The sequence below is a fragment of the Ruditapes philippinarum genome, unplaced genomic scaffold (assembly GCF_026571515.1).
Source record: "Ruditapes philippinarum isolate M1 unplaced genomic scaffold, ASM2657151v2 ctg1194_1_1_1_1, whole genome shotgun sequence".
Taxonomy (NCBI): domain Eukaryota; kingdom Metazoa; phylum Mollusca; class Bivalvia; order Venerida; family Veneridae; genus Ruditapes; species Ruditapes philippinarum.
The window spans coordinates 36,229-58,835 of NW_026866075.1; the positions used below are offsets into that span (position 1 = coordinate 36,229).

A 22,607-nucleotide genomic window follows, 5' to 3' on the forward strand; every position below is an offset into this window, starting at 1 on the left:
AAAAACTTAAAAAATCTTCTTTTAAAGAACTGTAAAAGCTAGAGCTTAGATATTTGGCTTGAAACATCTTCTAGTGAATGTCTACCAAGTTTGTTCAAATAAAAGCCCTGGGGTCAAAATTGGCCCCGCCCAAGGGGGTCATTGATTTTCCCTATATGCATATAGTAAAAACTTAAAAAATCTTCTTTTAAAGAACCCAAAGAGCTAGAGCTAAGATATTTAGCATGAAACATGTTCTAATGAGTGTCTACCAAGTTTGTTCAAATAAAAGCCCTGAGGTCAAAATTGGCCCTACCCCAGGGGGGTCAAAGATTTTCCCTATATGCATATAGTAAAAACTTAAAAAATCTTCTTTTAAAGAACCCAAAGAGCTAGATCTAAGATATTTGACATGAAATATCTTCTAGTGAATGTCTACCAAGTTTGTTCAAATAAAAACCCTGGGGTCAAAATTGCCCCGCCCCGGGGGGTCATTGATTTCCCCTATAGGCATATAGTAAAAACTTAAAAATCTTCTTTTAAAGAACCGTAAGAGCTAGAGCTTAGATATTTGGCATGAAACATCTTCTAGTGAATGTCTACCAAGTTTGTTCAAATAAAAGCCCTGGGGTCAAAATTGGCCCAGTCCCAGGGGGTCATAGATTTTCCCTATATGCATATAGTAAAAACTTAAAAAATCTTCTTTTAAAGAACCCAAAGAGTTAGAGCTAAGATATTTAGCATGAAACATCTTCTAATGAGTGTCTACCAAGTTTGTTCAAATAAAAGCCCTGGGGTCAAAATTGGCCCCGCCCCAGGTGGTCATTGATTTTCCCTATATGCATATAGTAAAAACTTAAAAAATCTTCTTTTAAAGAACTCAAAGAGCTAGAGCTAAGATATTTAGCATGAAACATGTTCTAATGGGTGTCTACCAAGTATGTTCAAATAAAAGCCCTGGGGTCAAAACTGGCCCCGCCCCGGGGTCATTGATTTTCGTTATATGTGTATAGCAAAAACTTAAAAAATCTTCTTTTAAAGAACCCAAATAGCTTGAGTTTAGATATTATACATGAAACATCTTTAAGTAAATATCTACAAAATTTGTTCAAATAAAAGATAAAAGCCTGGGGGTCATAACTGGCCCTGCCCCAGGGGTGTCATTGTTTTTAACTATATGTGTTAGTAAAAACTTAAAAAATCTACTTTTAAAAAACCCAATGAGCTAGAACTTACATGTTTAGCATGAAACATCTTCTTATGGGTGTCTACCAAGCCTGTTCAAATAAAAGCCCTTGGTTGGGTAAAAATTGGCCGGGGGGGGGGGGGGGCTATATACAGGTGAGCGACCTCAGGGCCATTATGGCCCTCTTGTTATATATATGTGTATAGTAAAAACTTAAAAAATCTTCTTTAAAAAACACAATGAGCTACAGCTTAGATGTTTAGCATGAAACATCTTCTTATGGGTGTCTACCAAGTTTGTTCAAATAAAAGCCCTTGGTTAAAATTGGCCCTGCCGGGGGTAGGGGAGGGCAGATCATTGTTTTTCATTATAAGTGTGTACATCATGAAACGTCTTCTTATAGGTGTCTTCCAAGTTTGTTCAAATAAAAGCCTTGGGGTTTAAACTGGCCCCGCTCTGGGGGCCTACATACAGGTGAGCGACCTTAGGGCCATCATGGCCCTCTTGTTTCATTTTACCATCTGGAGGTCAGTGGCTTTAATAACATTTATTGCATATGATATTTAAATATTAGGCACACTTTAACTGATTGGTGCAATTAAGGACTTATACCATACTTGCCATCAACAGACAAATTAAAATGCACAAAGTTCAATGTCAGCACAAACAACAAAATTGGTTGTTTTGGTGGCATATAGTGTTATTATTGGCTGTTTTTGTGTGTTCAAATTATCCGTTCTCCTATGTACATATAAGTGGTTTTTTCTGCGGGCTCCTAATTTTGGCATGTTTTTATTTCTGCGGACTTAATTTCTGCGGCACATTCTTTGGACAAAACGTGATTTAAATTCTGCGACTCATCTTATAAAAGTCTAAGTCACATTAATCTACCTATTTTATTATTTTTTTTGCATGTACACGTTTGCATTTGTTTATCATCGTCACTGGAAAACTGTATAGTAATTCCAATCAATTATATTGTTTGCTTGCAAACAAATATAATGCGCAACAATAGAAAGGTATGCATCTTTGATCACGTGAAATGATGTGTGAAAAATATACTCTGGTAGTATCTTTAATTTAATAAAATTGATAAAAGTTTAATGTAAATCAGATGACAATTTAAGTATACAACGATTATTTAGCAGTATAAGGGTTGGAATGGTTTGAAATATCTTTATTCTTAAATTAGCATAATATCCTTACAAACACAGATTACATACTTACAGCCGACAGCAATTGAAAACCCGCTAACCGTTATATTCTGTAAGTCGTTATTACTTTAGACGAAACAGGTCACAATGTAGGACACATATCGTAGCAGGTTAGGGAAATATTCTGCAGTTTATATTTCTGCGGTGCTGAAACTGACTGCAGGAAACGCAGAAATAAAGTCACCGCAGAAAAAAACACTTGTTTGAAATAAGGAAAGTCAAGCATAGCCAAGTACCCAAATGTTTCTATGTCCATCAGTCTGTCTGTCACAAAACTTGTCTGGACCTCTCCTCAAAAATTACTCCAAACTTTACAGGAAAGATCAGTAATATGTCTAGTTGTGCATATTATCAGTGACAGCATTTTTCAGATTCATGATGTTTGTCAGAGTTATGGCATTGTTACAGTCATGTTGATGTCCACAAACTTTAACCTTGACCATAACTTTTTAAGTTCTTGATATATTGTCTTCATACTTGAAGGATCAAAGATCAGGTTGGAGAATTTGAGTGTTCTGTGTTCAAGCCATCCAATGTAGAACCATATATCTCATATGGATTCCGCTGGGACCGCATGCTTAGTCCAAGCAAAAGGAGGTATTCGAGGGATCCGAGTCCAAACGAGCAAAATTTTACTGTATATTTCCCCTAGCGGAGCTCTTGTTTCACAAATGCAATCTTGTATTGTTTAGTCATGGTTTTACTGAATGCATAATTAGCATTATTTTTTTAGGCAATTTGAAGAATACAGAGAAGATAAGCCATAAGGAGAGGTATAACTTTATAGTGAAAGTGGTAGCTAGAGACTGTGCTGGTATGGTTTCTGCTCCAGCATTTATCAACATTGATGTAAAAGAAATCTGTAAGAATGGCTGGACAGGTAAGAATGGCTTGCATCTGTATCTTAGATACTCTGTACTTTATGTATTTAGGTGTGAATACTAAAAAAACAATATTTTTCATTAAGCTATATGGTTTTTTATTATATGCCCGAAAGAATTTCTGGCATATTATGTTATACCCCCTGGCGTCTGTCCGCACTCACAGGGCCACAAGGTCAAAGTCACTATTACTTTAAAACTAAAAACAGTTTCCGTAGCATAACTTAAGTTCCATTTGGCCAACAATATTCAAACTTCATAGGATGATTGTCCATATTGGGTAGAAGACCCCTATTGATTTTGGGGCACAAGGTCAAAGGTTAAGGTCACTATTACCTTAAAACTGAAAACAGTTTCCAGAGCATAACTTAAGGTCTATTTGGCCCACAATATTCAAACTTATTAGGATGATTGTCTATATTGGGTAGAACACCCTTATTGATTTTGGGGTCACAAGGTCAAAGGCCAAGGTCACTATTACTTTAAAACTGAAAACAGTTTCCAGAACATAACTTAATTTCTATTTGGCCCATAGTGTTCAAACTTCATAGGTTAATTGTCCATATTGGGTAGAAGACCCCTATTGATTTTGGGGTCACAAGGTCAAAGTTAAAGGTTGTTATTACCTCAAAACTGAAAACAGTTTCCAGAGCATAACTTAAGTTCCATTTGGCCCACAATATTCAAACTTTATAGGAAGATTGCTCTTTGAAGGAGGTAATACTTTATTTAATTTATGTAATGTCTTACAAATGTGTCATCCTTACTAAAAAAAACACTTTCGGTCATATAATGCTTCGCCTACTGCTGCTAATGTTTGTTTAAACAACACTCCTTGATCTCAGTGCTGATACGAAATTGACACACCTGCTCAGATACACAAAGCATGCTACCATTAATTGGTAATTGTACATGTCACCTATGAAATTTTTGGATGTTTGGAAATTGTTTTAGAAGAATAAAAGTGTTGTTACATCCGTAATTTATTATTACAACATACAGGATATTTAAACTAGACAAAACAGACTTGCTACCAACAAACATATTAAATAATTTAGATGTGACCTTGACCTTAAGTTGACCTTGATTGTCAACTCTCTTGTATTTTTCTTTAACAGGCTATAACTTTGTTATTTATTATGCCCCCCTTCGAAGAAGAGGGGGTATATTGTTTTGCTAATGTCTGTCTGTCTGTCTGTTCATCGGTAGACCAAATGGTTTCCGCTGATTATCTTGAAAACAATTTATCACAAAGTCTTCATATTTCACATAGAGATTAGTCATAACTAGTAGATGACCCCTATTGATTAATGGGTCACTAGGTCAAAGGTCAAGGTCACAGGGGCCTTAAATGTCAAAATGGTTTCTGCTGATTATCTTCAAAAGTATTCATCACAAAGTCTTCATATTTCACATAATTTCACATAGTGATTTGTCATAACTAGTAGATGCCCCTTTAAACATTAACCCTGTCTCAAATGCATTGTTTTGGGTCAGAAGTTGATTTCATCAGATTTTTGGGGTCAAGGAGTCAGAGGTCAAGATCACATTAACCTTATAGGTTGAAACGATGCATACATGTTTTGCAAACACATTTTGTTTTCAATCAATACAATAGATATACATGTTGAAGTATATTGCCCCACCCATTTGGTGTTCAAGTTTGATAATATTACATAAAAAAATAGAATGTGCAATAATAGCTTTGAAATATGTTAGGGAAATTCGAAATTATGTGAAGGATATGTCAGGGAATTCTGTGTTCCCTGGTTTGTGGAAACCCTGGCTTTCTTCAGTGTCGAAAAAGTCAATCTCAAGTTAGGATTTTCTGCCTTTGTCCAAATTTGTCATATGGCTTTGGTTTTCTCTGGCATTTATGGTTGCTGGGGTCAAGGTAATCACCACTGAAAATAGATTTTCAGCATGGTCATCTTGTTTCTTTACAGATTTCCCAGATCATATAGAATACACACCCGGATCAGGTCATAAACAGCTAACTAATAATGCGCATCTCCAAATCTGTGACAGAAAATGCGTACCAGACCATATCAGCACGCGACTTAACTTGCAGACAAAACATATTGGCAAAGGCTGTGACAGGGATACATACAGCATTACATCACAAAGGAAGCTCTGTGGTTTGTATGCCATTGTTATATTATTATTATAAATGCATGTCATCCATTTTATGACTTCAGTCCAACATTGATTACATGTACTGTGAAGTCATTTAAATTTGCTGCCATGAAATTTTACACAAATGGCATAAATAGTAAGTTTGTGCAGTCTTTCTTATTTCCAAAATAATGAAGATGATAAAAACTTAATGAACAAAGAAGTCACATTATTGTACTGTACTTTGTCACCTGCTCGGGTGATATGTGTCAATCGGGAAATGCACAAAGGCCCTCCTGTATAAAAACCCTTCCTTCTAATGACAGGACGGACAAAATTTCTAAACCCCTACACCAATAGTGACACACAATACAGGAATGATCCTTCGATGGTCCCCTCCAAAAAATGCTCAAATGGATCTTGTCTGCTGAACAAGATGGCTACCAGAGCTAAAAATAGAAATACCTTTCAATGACATCTCTTAACTGTTTGATAGAATTTTACAGAAACTATACAGGAATGATCCTTAGATTGGCCTTGATGCAAATTGCTAAGATGGTTTTGGTCTTTTAAACAATATGGTCACCGGTGCTTAAAATAGAAAAAACTGTTCAATGACATCTTGTCCTCAATAGATTTTGATAAAACTGTACAGAAATGTTCATTTGGCAGTTCTTTACTGTTCCAGTCTGCTAAACAAGATGGCTGCCAGAGCTAAAAATAGAAAAACCAACAAAATCTGCTCCATAATTATTAGCTCGTTTTTTGTTGTTTTTTTAAGAAGAAAAAAGAGCTTTTGCTACAGTCATGTTGTCTTTGACATTGCTGTTGCCAAGGACAAGACCTTCAAGTTGAGTGGACTGAACTTGGCCTCCACTCATAAATGACCTTGATGTTTGAATTTTGCTTGATTTGAGCTTCAATCTTTTCGAAGAAAAAAGAAATATTGCTACATTCATGTTGACATTGCTGTTGCACTTACAAACTCGCTTGCATGATTTCAGTTGGCCATATTCACTAGCCACGAATAATAACTCATGTTTCCCTGTCTAAAATTCTGCAAAATTATTCCCCTTTTAAATGAACTCAAAGAAGGGACCTTTTCTTAAGACTTTGTATTTATTAATTTGATTGTTTGTCAAGTAACTGACAATTTTTTCATTAACCTTATATAATTTATTTTCTATATACAAATGGTTGCTATGGTAAACATATGAGTTTTTATGGTAAACAAGGGAATTTTCTGGATCGGAAGTAATCTTACACAGCGTTCGCCTGCTAACTAGCTGTCATCACATGTAAACAATATAATAAATGGGAAAGAATATTGAGATATTTGTTTGACTATTAGTTGAAAATGCAAAATATTACTATGGAAAACAACTATGTATAGTTTATGTGTGTTGTTTTAATTTGTTTGACTAATATATCAGTTTTAAAGCCATGTAAGCCATGTACACTAAGTGTAGCAGCAGCTGGACCCATGACGTTTCATAGCAACCACGCTGAAAATGTGAACGGTAACTGAATGAGATATGGCAAAGGGCATGCTCACGCACTGACTTCCGCTCTATTGAAATACTGCATATATATATATAGCGAAAGTTGGTAAGTGTGTTGCCAGCCCAAAACTTAAAACATTGGTCATGATACTTTTATAATGCCACCGGAGCATCCGATGAAAGGTAAACAACTCATATTGGAATGTCTGTCATGCATGTGCACATGTTATGATATTTTTTAGCTAGACTATTCGATGAGAATAAGTAGAGCTATCGTAGTCACCCGAGCGTCTGTGTCTGTGTGACCACTTATGTTAAAGTTTTTGTAATACCTCAAATATTTCCAAAGTCCATTGACAACTGGTTTTGAAACTTTGCACACTCGTTCACCATCATGACCCCAACCTGTAGACAGGAGGAGGTAACTGTATCAAGCATTTTGACAGAATTATGCCCCTTTTTATACCCCCGAAACGAAGTTTGGTGGGTATATAGGAGTCATTCGGTGGTTGGTTGGTTGGTCGGTCCAGCCGTCCGTTGCATTTTCCTTGTCTGGAGCATAACTTGAAGACTAATGGTTGGAATTCAATACAACTTCATACAATGGTCAAGCACAATAAGAGGAAGTGCAGTGCACAAGAACCATAACTCCATCTTCACTAATTACAGAGTTATTGCCCTTTGTTACTTTTCCTTGTCCGAAGCATAACTTGATAACTACTAGTTGGAATTCAAAACGACTTCATACAATGGTCAAGCACAATAAGAGGAATGCAGTGCACAAGAACAATAAGTCTATCTTAAGTAATTACAGAGTAATTGCCCTTTGTCACTTTTCTATTGCTTTCTTTTGTCCAAAGCATAACTTGAAGACTAATGGTTGGAATTCAATACTACTTCATAAAATGATCAAGGACATTGAGAGAAAGTGCAGTACACAAGAACCATAACTCCATTTTGACACATTACAGAGTTATTGCCCTTTGTTACTTTTCCTTGTCCGGAGCATAACTTGAAAACTACTTTGAATTCAATACAACTTTATACAATCTACAAGCTTATTTAGAGGAAGTGCAGTGCACAAGAACAATAACACCATTTTGACAAATTACAAGTTATTGTCCCTTGTCTGGAGCATAACTCTATTTCAGTTCTTTTGCAAGGTATTCTGTTACTAGTAACTTCCTCATTTCCGAGGCAGCCTTGTGGGGGTATTAATCACATTTAGCGATAGTTCCAGTTTGACTTTATGTTAGTTTGAATTTATGTTAAAGTTTTTGTAATACTTCAAATATTTTCAAAGTCCATTGACATATAGCTTTGAAACTTTGCACACTTGTCAACCATCATGAGACCAACATGTAGACAGGAAGAGATAACTCTATGAAGCATTTTGACAGAATAATGCCCCTTTTTATGCCACCGCAGCATCTGCGATGCGGTGGCATATAGCGATTCACCTGTGTGTGTGTGTGTTAGTGTGTGTGTTTGTGTGTGTGTTATATAGATTATATAGTGAACTTAAAAAATCTTCTTGTGAAAAACCACTAGTCCAATTTCAACCAAACTTGGCAGGATTGTTCCTTGGGTGAAGGGCTTCCAAAGTTGTTCAAAGAATTTCATTCCATGCAGAAATCTGGTTGCCATGGCAACCAAAAGGAATTATAAGAATAAATTTTAAAAATCTTCTTGTAAAGACCCAAAAGGCCTAGAGCTTAGATATTTTGCATAAGGCATTGTCTGGTAGACCTCTAACAAGATTGTTCAAATTATAGCCCTGGGGTCAAAATTGGCCCCGCCCCGGGGGTCATTGATTTTCACTATATACATGTACATATAGTAAAAACTTAAAATACCTTCTTGTAAAAACCAAAAAGAATTAGAGCTTAGATATTTTGCATAAGGCATCGTCTGGTAGACCCTTACCAAGATTGTTCAAATTATAGCCTTTGGGTCAAAATCGGCCCCGCCCCTGGGTCATTGATTTTCCCTATATGTATATATAGTAAAAACTTAAAACACCTTCTTGTAAAGATCCAAAAGGCCTAGAGCTTAGATATTTTGCATAAGGCATTGTCTGGTAGACCTCTACCCAGATTGTTCAAATTATAGCTCTGGGGTCAAAATCGGCCACGCCCCGGGGGTCATTGGTTTTCGTTATATGTATATAGTAAAAACTTATAGTAAAAACTTCAAAAAAAAATCTTCTAGCAATTGACAAATGCTAGAGGTTAGATATTTTGCATGAAACATTGTGAAGTAAACCTCTAGCAAGATTGTTTAAATTATAGCCCTGGGGTCAAAATTGCCCCGCCCTGGGGGTCATTGATTTCAATATATACATATAGTAAAAAATAAAAAATCTTATTGTCTGAAGGTACAAGGCTTAGAGCTTTAATATTTGTTAAATAATATCATCTAAAGGTACTCTACAAAAGTTATTCAAATTTTGCCTCTTGTGTCAAAATTAGCCCCCCCCCCCCCCCCCCGGGGGCCATAGGTTTTCCTTATATGTATATAGTAAAAACTTAAAAAATCATCTTCTCTAAATTTACAATGGCTAGAGTTAAGATATTTTGCATGAAACATTGTGTAGTGAACCTCTTGCAAATTGTTCAAATTATAGCCCTGGGGTCAAAATTGGTTCCGCCCCGGGGTCATTGATTTTCATTATGTACATATAGTGAAAAATAAAAAAATATTTTTGTCTGAAGGTACAAGGCATAGAGCTTTGATGTTTGATATATAATATCATTTATAGGTCCTCTACCAAATTTTTCCCCTGGTGTCAAAATTGGCCCTGCCCCGGGGCAGTGATTCTCATTATGTACACATAGTAAAAACAGAAAATAAAACAAATGTTTTCTGAATGGGAGAAAGCTATAGCTTAGATATTTGACTTGAAATGTTGTTTGGTGAACCTGTATCAAAATTGTTTTGAATTAAACCCTTAGGTCAAAATTATGCCTTGCCCAAGGGGACAGTGACCTACTTCCTTGTCCTTTGATGTACAGCAACGACATTTTGACCATGTGCACAGTTTTAGTTGTAAAATTGAACTTTGATATCAGGTGACTTAGATTTTGATGATGTGACCTACTTTCTTGTCCTTTGATGTACAGCTATGAAATTTGAACCATGCGGTGGCATAGCATTTTTCTCAAATGCAATCTTGTTCAACTTAGAATTTTCATTAGAATTTACATTATAGTTTGCATACCACCTCAGATATTTTCATATTCTATTGACATCTGGATTTGAAACAAGTTGAAATTTTATACTCTTCTTTGAGAGCATAATAGGACCCTCTCCAAGGCCTATAACAGTAACATGGATTTAAGGAAAAAATTTGAGAAAATTTTACATTATCAAGGGTCTTTTACTATCAAGCACTAAGAATAGTCGAGCGTTGCTGTCCTACCGACAGCTCTTGTAAGACTTGTCTAAAAATAGTTCAATGGTCTTTATATCATGACCTCTAGCAAGAGAGATGTTTGCTTTTCAGAGATATTTATGAAACATTTGAGGTCATGACTGTTTCTAAATGTTTTTAGCTCGACTATACGAAGTATAAGAAGAGCTGTCCTACTCGCCCCGGCGTCGGCGTCCGTGTCCGCGTCCAGATTTCAGATTAAAGTTTTGGTGCAGTAAAATATTTTTCACTATAACTTTGTCATTTCTTAAGGTATCAACTTCAAACTTCAAATATATGTTCCTTATCATCAACCACATCTTATGTGACAAGGTTCATAACTCTAGCACCAATATTTTCAGATTTATCTCCCCTTGAACTTAGAATTTTCCTTAAAAAATACTATTTTTTACTGTTACTTCTTTATTATTTAAGGGATCAACCTCATACTTCAAATATATGTACCTTATCATCATCCCCATCTTATGTGACAAGGTTCATAACTTTAGCACCAATATTTTCAGATTTATCTCCCCTTGAACTTAGAATTTTCTTTAAAAAATATTAATTTTTACTGTAACTTATTTATTTCTAAAGGGATCAACTTCATACTTCAAATAAATGTACCTTATCATCATCCACATCTTATGTGACAAGGTTCATAACTCTAGCACCAATATTGCAAGAATTATCTCCTCATGATCTTGGAATTTATTTTAACAAATGTTATTTTTTTACTATAACTTAATACATAATTATACATAATTGATTTTTCTTTCATAGTTTTATCCTCCTTACTGCGTCCAGTATTTTATTAGTCGAGCTTGGCTGTCTCCTGTGACAGCTCTTGTTTACTGGGAAATATGTAACAGTACAAAATTTTCAGTCATGTGGTATACTTAAATTTACAGTAAGAATTGCTCACAATGGCCATTGGGATATGGACATTACAAAAAAGTGAGGGGTAATAATCATTAATATTGTCCTAATTGACCTTTGCTGAAAAATATATAATCAAGGTAGAGAAAGGATCAAATGATGTTACTGAAAAAAATGCTAATTTACAGTGTTTAGTACTATTCAGTATCTGAAGCAATACAGTTTTGATAGCTGGATAAGATTCCAAATTTGTTACCTTCCCCCTGCAGGAATCTTATTTCTGAACTTTCTGAAGTGATAAATTAAGTATATGATTATTTGTAGGAGCAAATGAAGACAGTGTTGATCTTTTACCTACACCATCTTTGACATCTAACTGGACCAATGCCATACCAACAGATGATGGTCATGATGGGGACAAAGTTTATATGTTTAATGGGGTGGATATTGCTGTAGAAGTTCCAAACAATCATATTGATCACAAACTAAGAAGGCATTTCACTATCTCCACATGGATGAAACACACTTACCCTAATACTGTTGTGAGCAGTCATAAGAAGGGAAACAAAGAACATTTACTGTGCATGTCTGATGGTGATGGTAAGTTATTCATGTTTTTTTCAGCTCACCTGTCACAAAGTAACATGGTGAGCTTTTGTGATCGCTTTTTGTCCGGCGTCAGTCTGTCCGCACTACCCAATAGGGATACGGGGCCATCTAACTGTAAACAGAACAAAAGAGAACAATAGAATTCATTTCGTAACAATAGAATAAGGGGCCATGGCCCTCTATTAATGAAAAGAAAATAACAATTGAAATGGCCCTTTATCCCTATTCGGTCGGATGTCTGTCCGTCCGTAAACTTTTACTTTAAACGACATCTCCTCATAAACCTCTGGTGGTCACCTTTAAAAGTTGTTCAATTTAATTCCATGCAGAACTCTGGTTGCCACTGCAACCAAAAGAAAAACTAAAAATATCTTCTTTTTAAATCCAAAGAGCTAGAGCTTAGATATTTGGCATGAAACATCTTCAAGTGAGTGTCTATCAAGTTTGTTCAAATTTGCCCTGGGGTCAAAATTGGCCCGGCCCCAGGGGGTCATTGCTTTTCCTTATATGTATAAAGTTAAACTTAAAACGTCTTCTCATAAAAAACCCAAAGAGCTAGAGCTTAGATATTTGGCATGAAACATCTTCTAGTGAGTGTCTAACAAGTTTGTTCAAATAAAATCCCTGTGGTGAAAATTGGCCACACCGCCAGGGTCCAGATTTTCCTTAAAAAATCTTCTTTTAAATAACCCATAGAGCTAGAGCTTAGATGTTAAGCATGAAACATCTTCCAGTGAGTGTCTACAAAATTTGTTCAAATAAAAGCCCCAGGGTAAAATTAGCCTTGCCCAGGGGGTCTGATTTTCCTTACACGTCTATAGTAAAAACTTTGAATAACCCATAGAGCTAAGAGATTAAGCATGAAACATCTTCTAGTGAGTGTCTACCAAATTTGTTCAAATAAAAGCCCAGGGTTAAATCGACCCTGCACCGGGGGTCTGATTATAGTAAAAACTTAAAAAATCTTCTTTTAAAAACCCCAAAGAGCTAGAGCTTAGATATTTATCATAAAACATCTTCTAATGGGTGTCTACCAGATTGATTAAAAAAAGCTCCTGGGTTAAAATTAGCCTGGCCCAAAGGACCTATATACAGGTGAGCGATTTCAGGGCCATCATGGCCCTTCTGTTTATTGTACACCCAAAATCTTTTGGTGTATAATGTTATGCACCTGGTCATCTGTCCATCTATCTATTAGCAGTTTCTGTGTCTGGTCTGCCTCTTTTGAACCTATGGACTACTTGGGGAAATATTGACCCAATCTGGGGTCACATATTTTATATAGCCTTCATACTTCACTTAAAATATTGTGTGTAAACCCTACAGGAGTTTGGATTAAGTATCCTGATTTTCTTTTTGAAAATATTAACATTAAGTTTGTATTAAAGTGACTTGTATGAATTAGAAATTACAACCGTCTATTTCAGAGTGCTTTTATCTAAAACCCAAACCAAAAACTTAAAGAATAAAAATGTCCAAGAATATAAACATTATGTAGAAATTTGTAACACAACACTTATATTTGATTTATAATAATTGTTACAGGAATGAATCGTCACCATTATGCCCTATATGTTCATAACACGAAGTTGGTGTTTGTATTACGGAGAGAGAGCGAGGATTCCAAAGATCTTGAAGTGTTTAAGCCTGCTGAATGGCGCTGGAATCTTGATCAGGTCAATGATGGAGAATGGCATCACTATGCTATAAGCATGGATTTCCCTGATGTAAGTTTGATATTATGTTATGATATTTTAAGAGGTGTATCAGGGAAATTTGACAAAAACTTTATGAATAATGGCACCTTGGACTTCAATTTGCGGGATATTATTTATTTTAAGACCAATTATCAGAATGAGGTGCTGTGCAGTGTCTAAATGTCTACAATGTTCATGCCCCTAGCATATATATTTCTCTTGTCCATTCACTCTGCTCTCCTGCTGTCCGTCCATAGACTTACAAAGAGTGCAATGTTGGGACATTCATGTCAATGGACACCTTTCTAGTTAGATTGTCTGTTTTAAAGAAAAAGTCAATCTATTAGGATTGCTGCATCATCGTCATTGTTGTATTGCAAAAACTTAACTGTAGCCCATTTCTCAGCATTAATTTACTATTTGTTGACATGTTTAGTTTCTTAATGTTGGTTAAACCAAAACCTTATCCATTCTTGGCATCCTTATTATCATGTTTGACGTCCTTATCAGAAGTTTGATTGAAAGGGCTGAAAAAATGCAAACGGGAACAGTTTTTAAACAAATTTCATTTTCCTAAAAGCAATATTTTTCGGAATTTAGAGCATGTGATGCTTTTGTTTATAACATTTGTTCCTAACAGTATATATTGGCAGTTTTGTCTATGTACAGCTCCTACATTTCTTGAAGGTTTAGTTTTCATAGAACTACAGGAAGAATACCATTTCATTTAAATTTCAAATTTCTCACTGAAACCTATTTGTCATCAACTATTCATTCAACTGACATCTCCTTTGAAACCACTGGAACTCATCTGCAATATTCCTTGCATAAAGCTCTACCATTCTACATCTACCAGTAAAGTAAAATACAGTCAAACTTGCAGGGGAAACAATAAAATTGGTTGTTTAATACATTAGTTTCTTAAGAATAAGAAAAAGTCAAATTTATTTATGATATGATATCTTTCCTTTGCAGTTGGGGGGAGGGGAGGCGTCCAGTTCATTTCTTTAAATGTTATTACCCTCCGATAATCTAAATCACAGCTAGAATAAAGAAACAACTTTCGGATATATACTGCAGTGTTGACAAAAGTTTTAATGCATTACTTGAATATTTGATATTTTTCCATGATTTTTAAGCTCCTCTTTTTTTTGCTCACCACTATTAGTATCAAAGGGGGATGCTTCGTCATGCATCAACAATCGTCTCCTCTGAAACTGCTGAGCAGATTTACTTCAAATTTGGTCAGTACCATCCTTGTGACAGTCACGCTTGAATTTGCTCGTGTCATTTCAATTGGCCCCTTTTAGGGGTCAACAGAGATAAAAATAGAAAAACCTTTAAAGATATACTATGCTCAAATTTGTTTTTTAAAAATATTGATAATTGCTACACAGTCTCTTTGTATGTATAAAATAAACATGTTTTGACTTCATTTAAAGTAGATATGTTTTGAACTCTACACACTATAGGTGGTCACAATATGAATATATAGTGGGTCATTAAAAAAAACTGGCAGTTTTTTTGAAGAAAAGACCAACTTAAAATGACCTGTTATAGGGAATGCAGCTTCCTATATATAGTTTATTCATTATTTTATTGAAATTAAACATATTCAGTAAGACTTTCATGGATTTCAATACTTTTCTAAGATAAAAGTATTTTACCCAAAGATGAGCATAGTTTATCTTTAAACATCTTCTACTACAGAACTAATTGATGGATGATCACCAAACTTTGTCTGTAGCATTCTTGGGTAGTCTTTTATCAAGTTTTTATAAGCCCGAAAGAATTTCAGGCATATTATGTTATACCCCCTGGCGTCCGTCCGTCCGTCTGTCCGTCCGTCCGTTAGCAATTTGGTTTCCGGAGCATAACTTAAGTTCCATTTGGCCCACAATATTCAAACTTCATAGGATGATTGTCCATATTGGGTAGAAGACCCCTATTGATTTTGGGGTCACATGGTCAAAAGTCAAGGTCACTATGACCTTAAAACTGAAAACAGTTTCCGGAGAATAACTTAAGTTCCATTTGGCCAAGAGTGTTCAAATTTGATAGGATGATTGTCCATATTGGGTAGAAGACCCCTATTGATTTTGGGGTCACAAGGTCAAAGGTCAAGGTCACTATTACTTAGAAATTGAAAACAGTTTCTTGAGCATAACTTAAGTTCCATTTGGCCCACAATATTCAAACTTCATAGGATGATTGTCCATATTAGGTAGAAGACTGCTATTGATTTGGGGTCACAAGGTCAAGGTCACTATTACCTTAAACTGAAAACAGTTGTCGGAACATAACTTAAGTTTCATTTGGCCCACTGTGTTTAAACTTCATAGTATGATTGTCCATATTGGGTAGAAGACACCTATTGATTTTGGGGTCACAAGGTCAAAGGTCAAGGTCACTATGACCTTAGAACTGAAAACAGTTTCCGGGGCATAACTTTAGTTCCATTTGGACCACAATATTGAAACTTCAAAGGAGGATTGTTTTGTGAAGGAGGTAATACTTTATTTAATTCCCATGTCTTACAAATGCTTCTTCTTTACTAAAAAAAAAATCACTTTCGGGCATATAATGCTCCGCCAATTTTGATTGGCCCCTTTTAGGGGTCTCTAGGGCTAAAATAGAAAAACCTTTAGATATCTTTTTCTACAGAACTTATTGATGGATCACCAAACTTTGTCTGTAGCATTTTTGGATAGTTTTATATCAAGTTTGCTCATATTAAACCGATTGGCCCCTTTTAGGGGTCTCTTGGGCTAAAAATAGAAAAACCTTTAAACATCTTCTTCTACAGAACTAATTGATCGATGGTCACCAAACTTTGTCTGTAGCATTCTTGAGTAGTCTTTTATCAAGTTTGCTCATATTTATTTGATTGGCTTCTTTTAGGGGCACTAAAACCAAAAATAGAAAAACCTTTGAACATCATTTCCTACTGAAATAATTGATAACCTTTGAACATCATTTCCTACTGAAATAATTTATAGATGGTCACCAAACTTTGTAGCATTCTTAGGTAGTCTTTTATTAAGTTTGCTAATATTAATTTGATCGGCCCCGTTTAAGCTAAAAAGCTAAATGCCCCTGATCATGGCATTTCTTCAAATTATTGTTTAAACATATTCTATGCTCAAATTTAATATTAGAATATATTGACAATGGATAATTTCCAACACTGAAAAGCAGTTGTTTCTGGTGAGCGACTCAGGGGCATCATGGCCCTCTTGTTTCTTTTTCCCATTCATAAGTTTTGTGCATTTTTTATTAAAAATAAACAATCTATGTCTAAATACATAGATTTATTTTCAAGTTCAAGGTAAATTCAATGCGGTTTTAATATCAACAGAGAATGGTATATACCATCAAAGTAGGGGCGGAACTTTGATTAGTTTTATCGATTTTATTGGATAATACACATCATGCGTATACTTTACTTTATTTGCATAAGCTACTGGTTTTGGAAATTTTTAAGTTGTTAACTCGATGAAAAAGATTGACCACAATTATCTGACTAATTAGAGGTCACTAGTTGTGTTGAGCAAAAGTCACTTAACACTTTAAAGATATAGAGAGAAAATGATCTGGGGAATTTACAGTGTTTGCATAAGACAAAACTCGCTTATTACACATGTTCTCATGGGCAAGTTAGACTGTTGTGTGAAAAATAGTATTACGAGTTTATTTGTTTCATATTTAATCTATGCACAGAAATATATTTTGAAATATTTGATTGATTATTTACAGTTAAGCTTGTATGTAGATGGTCAGTTGGCAGAAACAACCAATGAAAATTTTGAGATATTAGATGACTGGCCACTCCATCCCACTGATAGGGTACACTTTACTAAACTGGTAGTGGGAGCATGCTGGAAAGGTAATACATATTAAATCTATCTGAAAATATTATCTTAGTGTTGTTCAAAGAAAAGGTTAGACCTAATTATAAAAAATGAACATAAAAAATTTATGTCTTGGATAGAGACTTCTATATGGTTGGAAAAATGTAATGGGTGAGAAATAAATAGTTACTTACAGTTAAATATTTCTACTGATTCATACTACCTCAGGGTTTGACAGCCTTAAAATGTCCTTAAAATATATAATGCTCAAATTCATTATTGAAAATATTGATAATTGCTATACTGTCTTTTTAAATGTAAAATAAACATGTGTTGAGTACACATTAAGAATATTTGTTGCAATTTAAACTCTACACACCATGGGTAAACACAATGTTTATGGGGGGCGGGGGGTCATTGATTTTCCTTATATGTTTATAGTAAAAACTTAAAAAATCTTCTCTTAAAAAACCCTAAGAGCTAGAGCTCATATATTTAGCATGAAACATCTTATAGGTGTCTACCATATTTGTTCAAATAAGGGCCCTGGGGTTAAAATTAGCCACATCCCGGGGGGAGTCATTGATTTTCCTTATATGTATATAGTAAAAATATAAAAAATCTTTTTTTAAATAACCCATAGAGCTAGAGCTTAGATATTAAGCATGAAACATCTTCTAGTGAGTATCAACCAAATTTGTTCAAATAAAAGCCACGGGGTTAAATTGGTCCCACCCCAGGGACCTGATTTTCCTTATATGTCTATTTAAAAACTTAAAAAATCTTCTTTTAAAAACCCCAAAGAGCTAGAGCTTAGATATTTATCATGAAACATCTTCTAATGGGTGTCTACCAAGTCTGTTAAAAAAAAAAGCCCCTGGGTTAAAATTAGCCCCACCCCAAGGGCCTATATACAGGTGAGCGATTTCAGGGCATTCATGGCCCTCTTGTTTTGCTCATGTGAGCACAAAGTGCTTAGTGCTGAGCCTTTGTGATGGCAGTATAAATAACATTTCCTCCTAAACTACTTGACCACACAAAATTAGCCCCACCCCAAGGGCCTATATACAGGTGAGCGATTTCAGGGCCATCATGGCCCTCTTGTTTTGCTCATGTGAGCACAAAGTGCTTAGTGCTGAGCTTTTGTGATGGCAGTATAAACAACATTTCCTCCTAGACTACTTGACCACACTTCACTGGAATGATTCTTAGGTGGTCCAGTGCAAAAGTTATTGAAATGGTTCCAGTCTGTGGCATACATGTAGGAGGTCAATGGAGCTATAAATATACTTTAAAGATGAAATCTTTAAAAATCGTCTCAGAAACTACAATGCCCAGAGGTGAGATATTTGGCATGCATGTAGCATCACCTTGTGGTCCTCTACAAAATTATATAAATCATGCCCCTTGGGGTCTAAATGGCCCTTCCTTTGTTTTCACTTAGTTAACAACGGCATATATAGCAAAATACATTAGTCAACTGCAAATTGAAATGGAGCATTTCACCAAGTGGACAAATTATATAATTCATGCCCCTTGTGTCAAAATTGGTCCCAGTCTAAGGGGTCACTTAGTTCGTCCCCCTCCGCGTAGCGAGGCGGGGATTACAAGAATGGCCTCCGTCTGTCAGTAACACTTTCGTGTCCGCTCCATAACTTTTAAACCGCTGAAAACTTTTTGAAATAACTTGGCACAAGTGATCATCATTATGAGACAATATGCAGAGTGCAATAATTGTGTTGTTACCCAAGGTCACACTTTAAGGTCAATTGTTAAAAGTGTATATTCTGCTCCATAATGTTTAAACCACTAAAAATGTTTTTGAAATAACTTGACACAAGTGATCACCATTATGAGACTGTGCAGAATGCAATAATTGGGTTGCTACCCCCAAGGTCAAGGTCACACTTAAAGAAAGTGTTAAAAATTATAGGAATGGCCTCCATCTGTCCGTTTTTCTGTGCGTCCGTCCGTAACACTGTTGTGTCCACTCCATAACTTTAAAACCCCTTCAAATATTTAGCTCATTTGAGCTAGCTCAGGGTGAGCTTTTAGGATCATTGAATGTCTATTGTCCATCGACATTTATTTGTTAACACACTAGTGGTCACATTTTTGCCTCAATCATCAGGATGCTTGTTTAGGTAATTGCTCGAATGAGTTCGAACATGGGTCATCTCGGATGAAAAACAAGGTCACAGTAGCTAAAAATAGAAAAATCTTGTCAACACTAGTGGCTACTGTTGTTATCCAAATATCCTGGTCTGCAAGTTTGTTTTGATGATTTCTAGGTCAAGTTTGAATATGGGTCACCTGGGATCAAAAACTAGGTCACCCTGCCCAAATATGGAAAGACCTTGTTAACACTCTAGTGGTCACATTTTGATTCAATTATCATCAAACTTGGTCAGGAGGCTTGTCTAAGTAATTGCTCAGATGAGTTTGATGGGTTAGGTGAGTGATCTAGAGCAATTTTGGCCTTCTTGTTTGAAATAACTTGGCACAATGATCACCATTATATGACGATGTGCAGAGCTTAATAATTGGGTTGCTACCCTCAAGGTCAAGGTCACACTTAAAGGTCAGGTATTCAAAAGTCTACATTTCATGCCGCTGAAAAAAACTTGAAATAACTTGGCTTAAGTGATCAACATTATGAGACGATGTGCAGAGCCCTTCTTCTCCCATTGTCAAGGTCACACTTAAAGGTCAAGTGTTAAAAAAAAACTACATTTTGTGCCTGCTCCATAACATTTAAACCTCTGCTATGTTTTAAAGATTACTTGGCAGAAATGATCATCATTATGACATGATATGCAGAACCCAACATCCAAGTTGCTACCCTCAAGGTCAAGATTAATAGTTCTCAATGGCTTTTTGACTTTATGGAAGATTTTATATAACTTTGCACAAATAATTACTATCATGAGACTATGTGCTTATAATATGCATGGCACAACATCAAGGTCATGGTTGTACCGCCTCCGTGGTCGAGGGGTAAGAGTCGATGACTTCTAATCCAGTTACCTATCTGGCGTGGGTTCGATCCCCGGGAGATGCTTTGGTAGTTTAGCGCGGAGGAAGGTAGTCTAGTACTGGTGTAACTCTCCAGGAGCGATGGTTAGGAAACTACCCGCCTATATGACTGAAATACTGTTGGAAAAAGGCGTAAAATGAAACAAACAAACAAACAAAAGGTCATGGTTGGTTAAAGGTCAACCTTGTTAACACTCTAGATACTACTGTTATGGTTCAAATATCCTGGAAATTACTCAGAAAGGTTGTTTTGGTGGTCTCTAGCTCAAGTTCCAATATGGGTCATCTTGGATAAAAAAAACTAGGTCACACACCCAAAATAGAGAAAAACCTTGTTAACACTCTAGAGACTACTGTTCTAGTCCAAATGTCCTGGAAATTAGTCAGAAAGGTTGTTTGAATTTGATTTCTACCTCCAGTTTAAAAATAGGTTATCTGGGGTAAAAAATAGGTCACAGCACATTAAAAGGCTTATATGGAAAACCCCATTAACATTTGCTCTATTTTTGTATTTGATTGTCATGATATTAGTTTACAGTTGATGGCATTATATCTGCCCTTCATTCATTTCTATTAATATTAATTCAGATCTTTAATAATCAGGTGAGCAATAAAAGGACCATCATGGCCCTCTTGTTTATTAATGTTATGATTACTTGTGAATAATTTCACAAAGTATTCAAGGTGAGCTTTTGTGATCACAATTTGTCCGGCGTGAGTCCTTGCATCTGTCGTGAATCTTTTACAAACGACTTCTTCTGAGAAACCACTGCATCAAAATTGATAAAAATTTTCCTGAGATGTTCCTAGCATGAAGCTCAAATGGTTCTGCTTCATTGAACATCTGGGTCAGAATGGCTAAAAATATTTTTTTTTTTAAATAAAATCTTCTCTCAAAATGCAAGGCCTAGAGCTTAGATATTTGTGTGTAGCATCATCTAATGAAACTCTACAAAAATTGTTCAAATTATAGCACAAGGGTCAAAATTAGCCTCACCTAAGGTGGTCATTGATTTTCTTTATATGTACAGAGTAAAAACTTAAAAAAGTCTTCTCTCAAAGTGCAAGGCCTAGAGCTTAGATATTTTGTGTGCAGCATCATCTGATGAAACTCTACAAAAAATTGTTCAAACTATAGCCCTGGGGTCAAAATTGGCCTCGCCCAGGGAGTCATTTTCTTATATGAACAGAGTTAAAACTATAAAGATCTTGTCTGAATTGACATAGGTAAGATATTTGGCATATCTAGCTCAAGTTTAAATATGGGTCATATGGGTCAAAAGATAGGTCCAACATAAAAAGGCACATATTGAAAAACCTTATTAACATTTGCACTATTTCAGGTTATGATATCAGTTTATTGTGCCCCGCCTTTTCGAAGAAAAAAGGGGGATATAGAAATAGGCTCCGTCTGTCTGTCTGTCCGTCCGTCCGTCTGTCCAAGCAAACATTGTGGATTTAGGTGCTACATAACAGTAAAGAGAACAAAAGAGAACAATAGGTTCATTCCGTGATCAAAGGGTTTATGGGCTAGTAGCCCTTAAGTAGACAAAGAAAATAACAAAGAAAATAGCCCCTAAATCAAAAATGTTGGAACGTCCGTCTGTCCGTCCGTCACACTTTCGTGTCCGGTCCATAACTTTGTCATTTATCAAAGGAATCTGAAATTACTTGGCACAAATGTTTGTTATAATAAGACGATGTGTCATGTGCAACAACCAGACCTCTACCTCCAAGGTCAAGGTCGCACTTGCTCATTCAAGGTCAACATTGTCTATTTGAGGGTATATGTCGTGTCTGGTCCATAACTTTCTTATCTTTGAAGGGATTTTGTAAATACTTGCCACAATTGTTCACAATAATGAGACGATGTGTCATGCGCAACAACTGGTCACCTACCTCCAAGGTCAAGGTCAAACTTGGAGGTCAAAGATTAACATAGTCTGTTTTAGGGTATATTTTGTGTCCGATCAAGAACTTCTTTGGGATTTTAAAATAACTAGGCACAAATAGTCACAATTGTAAGACGATATGTCAAGTACAACACCTGTACCCCTACCTCCAAGGTCAAGGTCACACTTAGAGGTCAAAAGTTAACAGTCTGTTATATGGTATATTTTGTGTCCTGTCCATAACTTCTTCATAGATCAAGGGATTTTGAAAATACTTGGCACAAATAGTTACAATAATAAGACGATATGTCATGCATAACACCTGCACCCCTACCTCTAAGGTCAAGGTCACAC

General features: G+C 35.7%; 1 protein-coding gene across 1 annotated transcript in view; it reads left to right on the forward strand.

Annotated features, from left to right (window-relative positions):
- Nucleotides 1-22,607, forward strand: part of LOC132731201 (calsyntenin-1-like) — a 70,681-nt gene that overhangs the window by 20,166 nt on the left and 27,908 nt on the right. Inside the window, exons 5-9 of the mRNA XM_060717335.1 lie at nucleotides 3,113-3,259; nucleotides 5,207-5,398; nucleotides 11,493-11,768; nucleotides 13,323-13,504; nucleotides 17,231-17,360. Coding sequence (XP_060573318.1) covers nucleotides 3,113-3,259; nucleotides 5,207-5,398; nucleotides 11,493-11,768; nucleotides 13,323-13,504; nucleotides 17,231-17,360 — 927 coding nt within the window. The remainder of the gene's footprint in view (nucleotides 1-3,112; nucleotides 3,260-5,206; nucleotides 5,399-11,492; nucleotides 11,769-13,322; nucleotides 13,505-17,230; nucleotides 17,361-22,607) is intronic.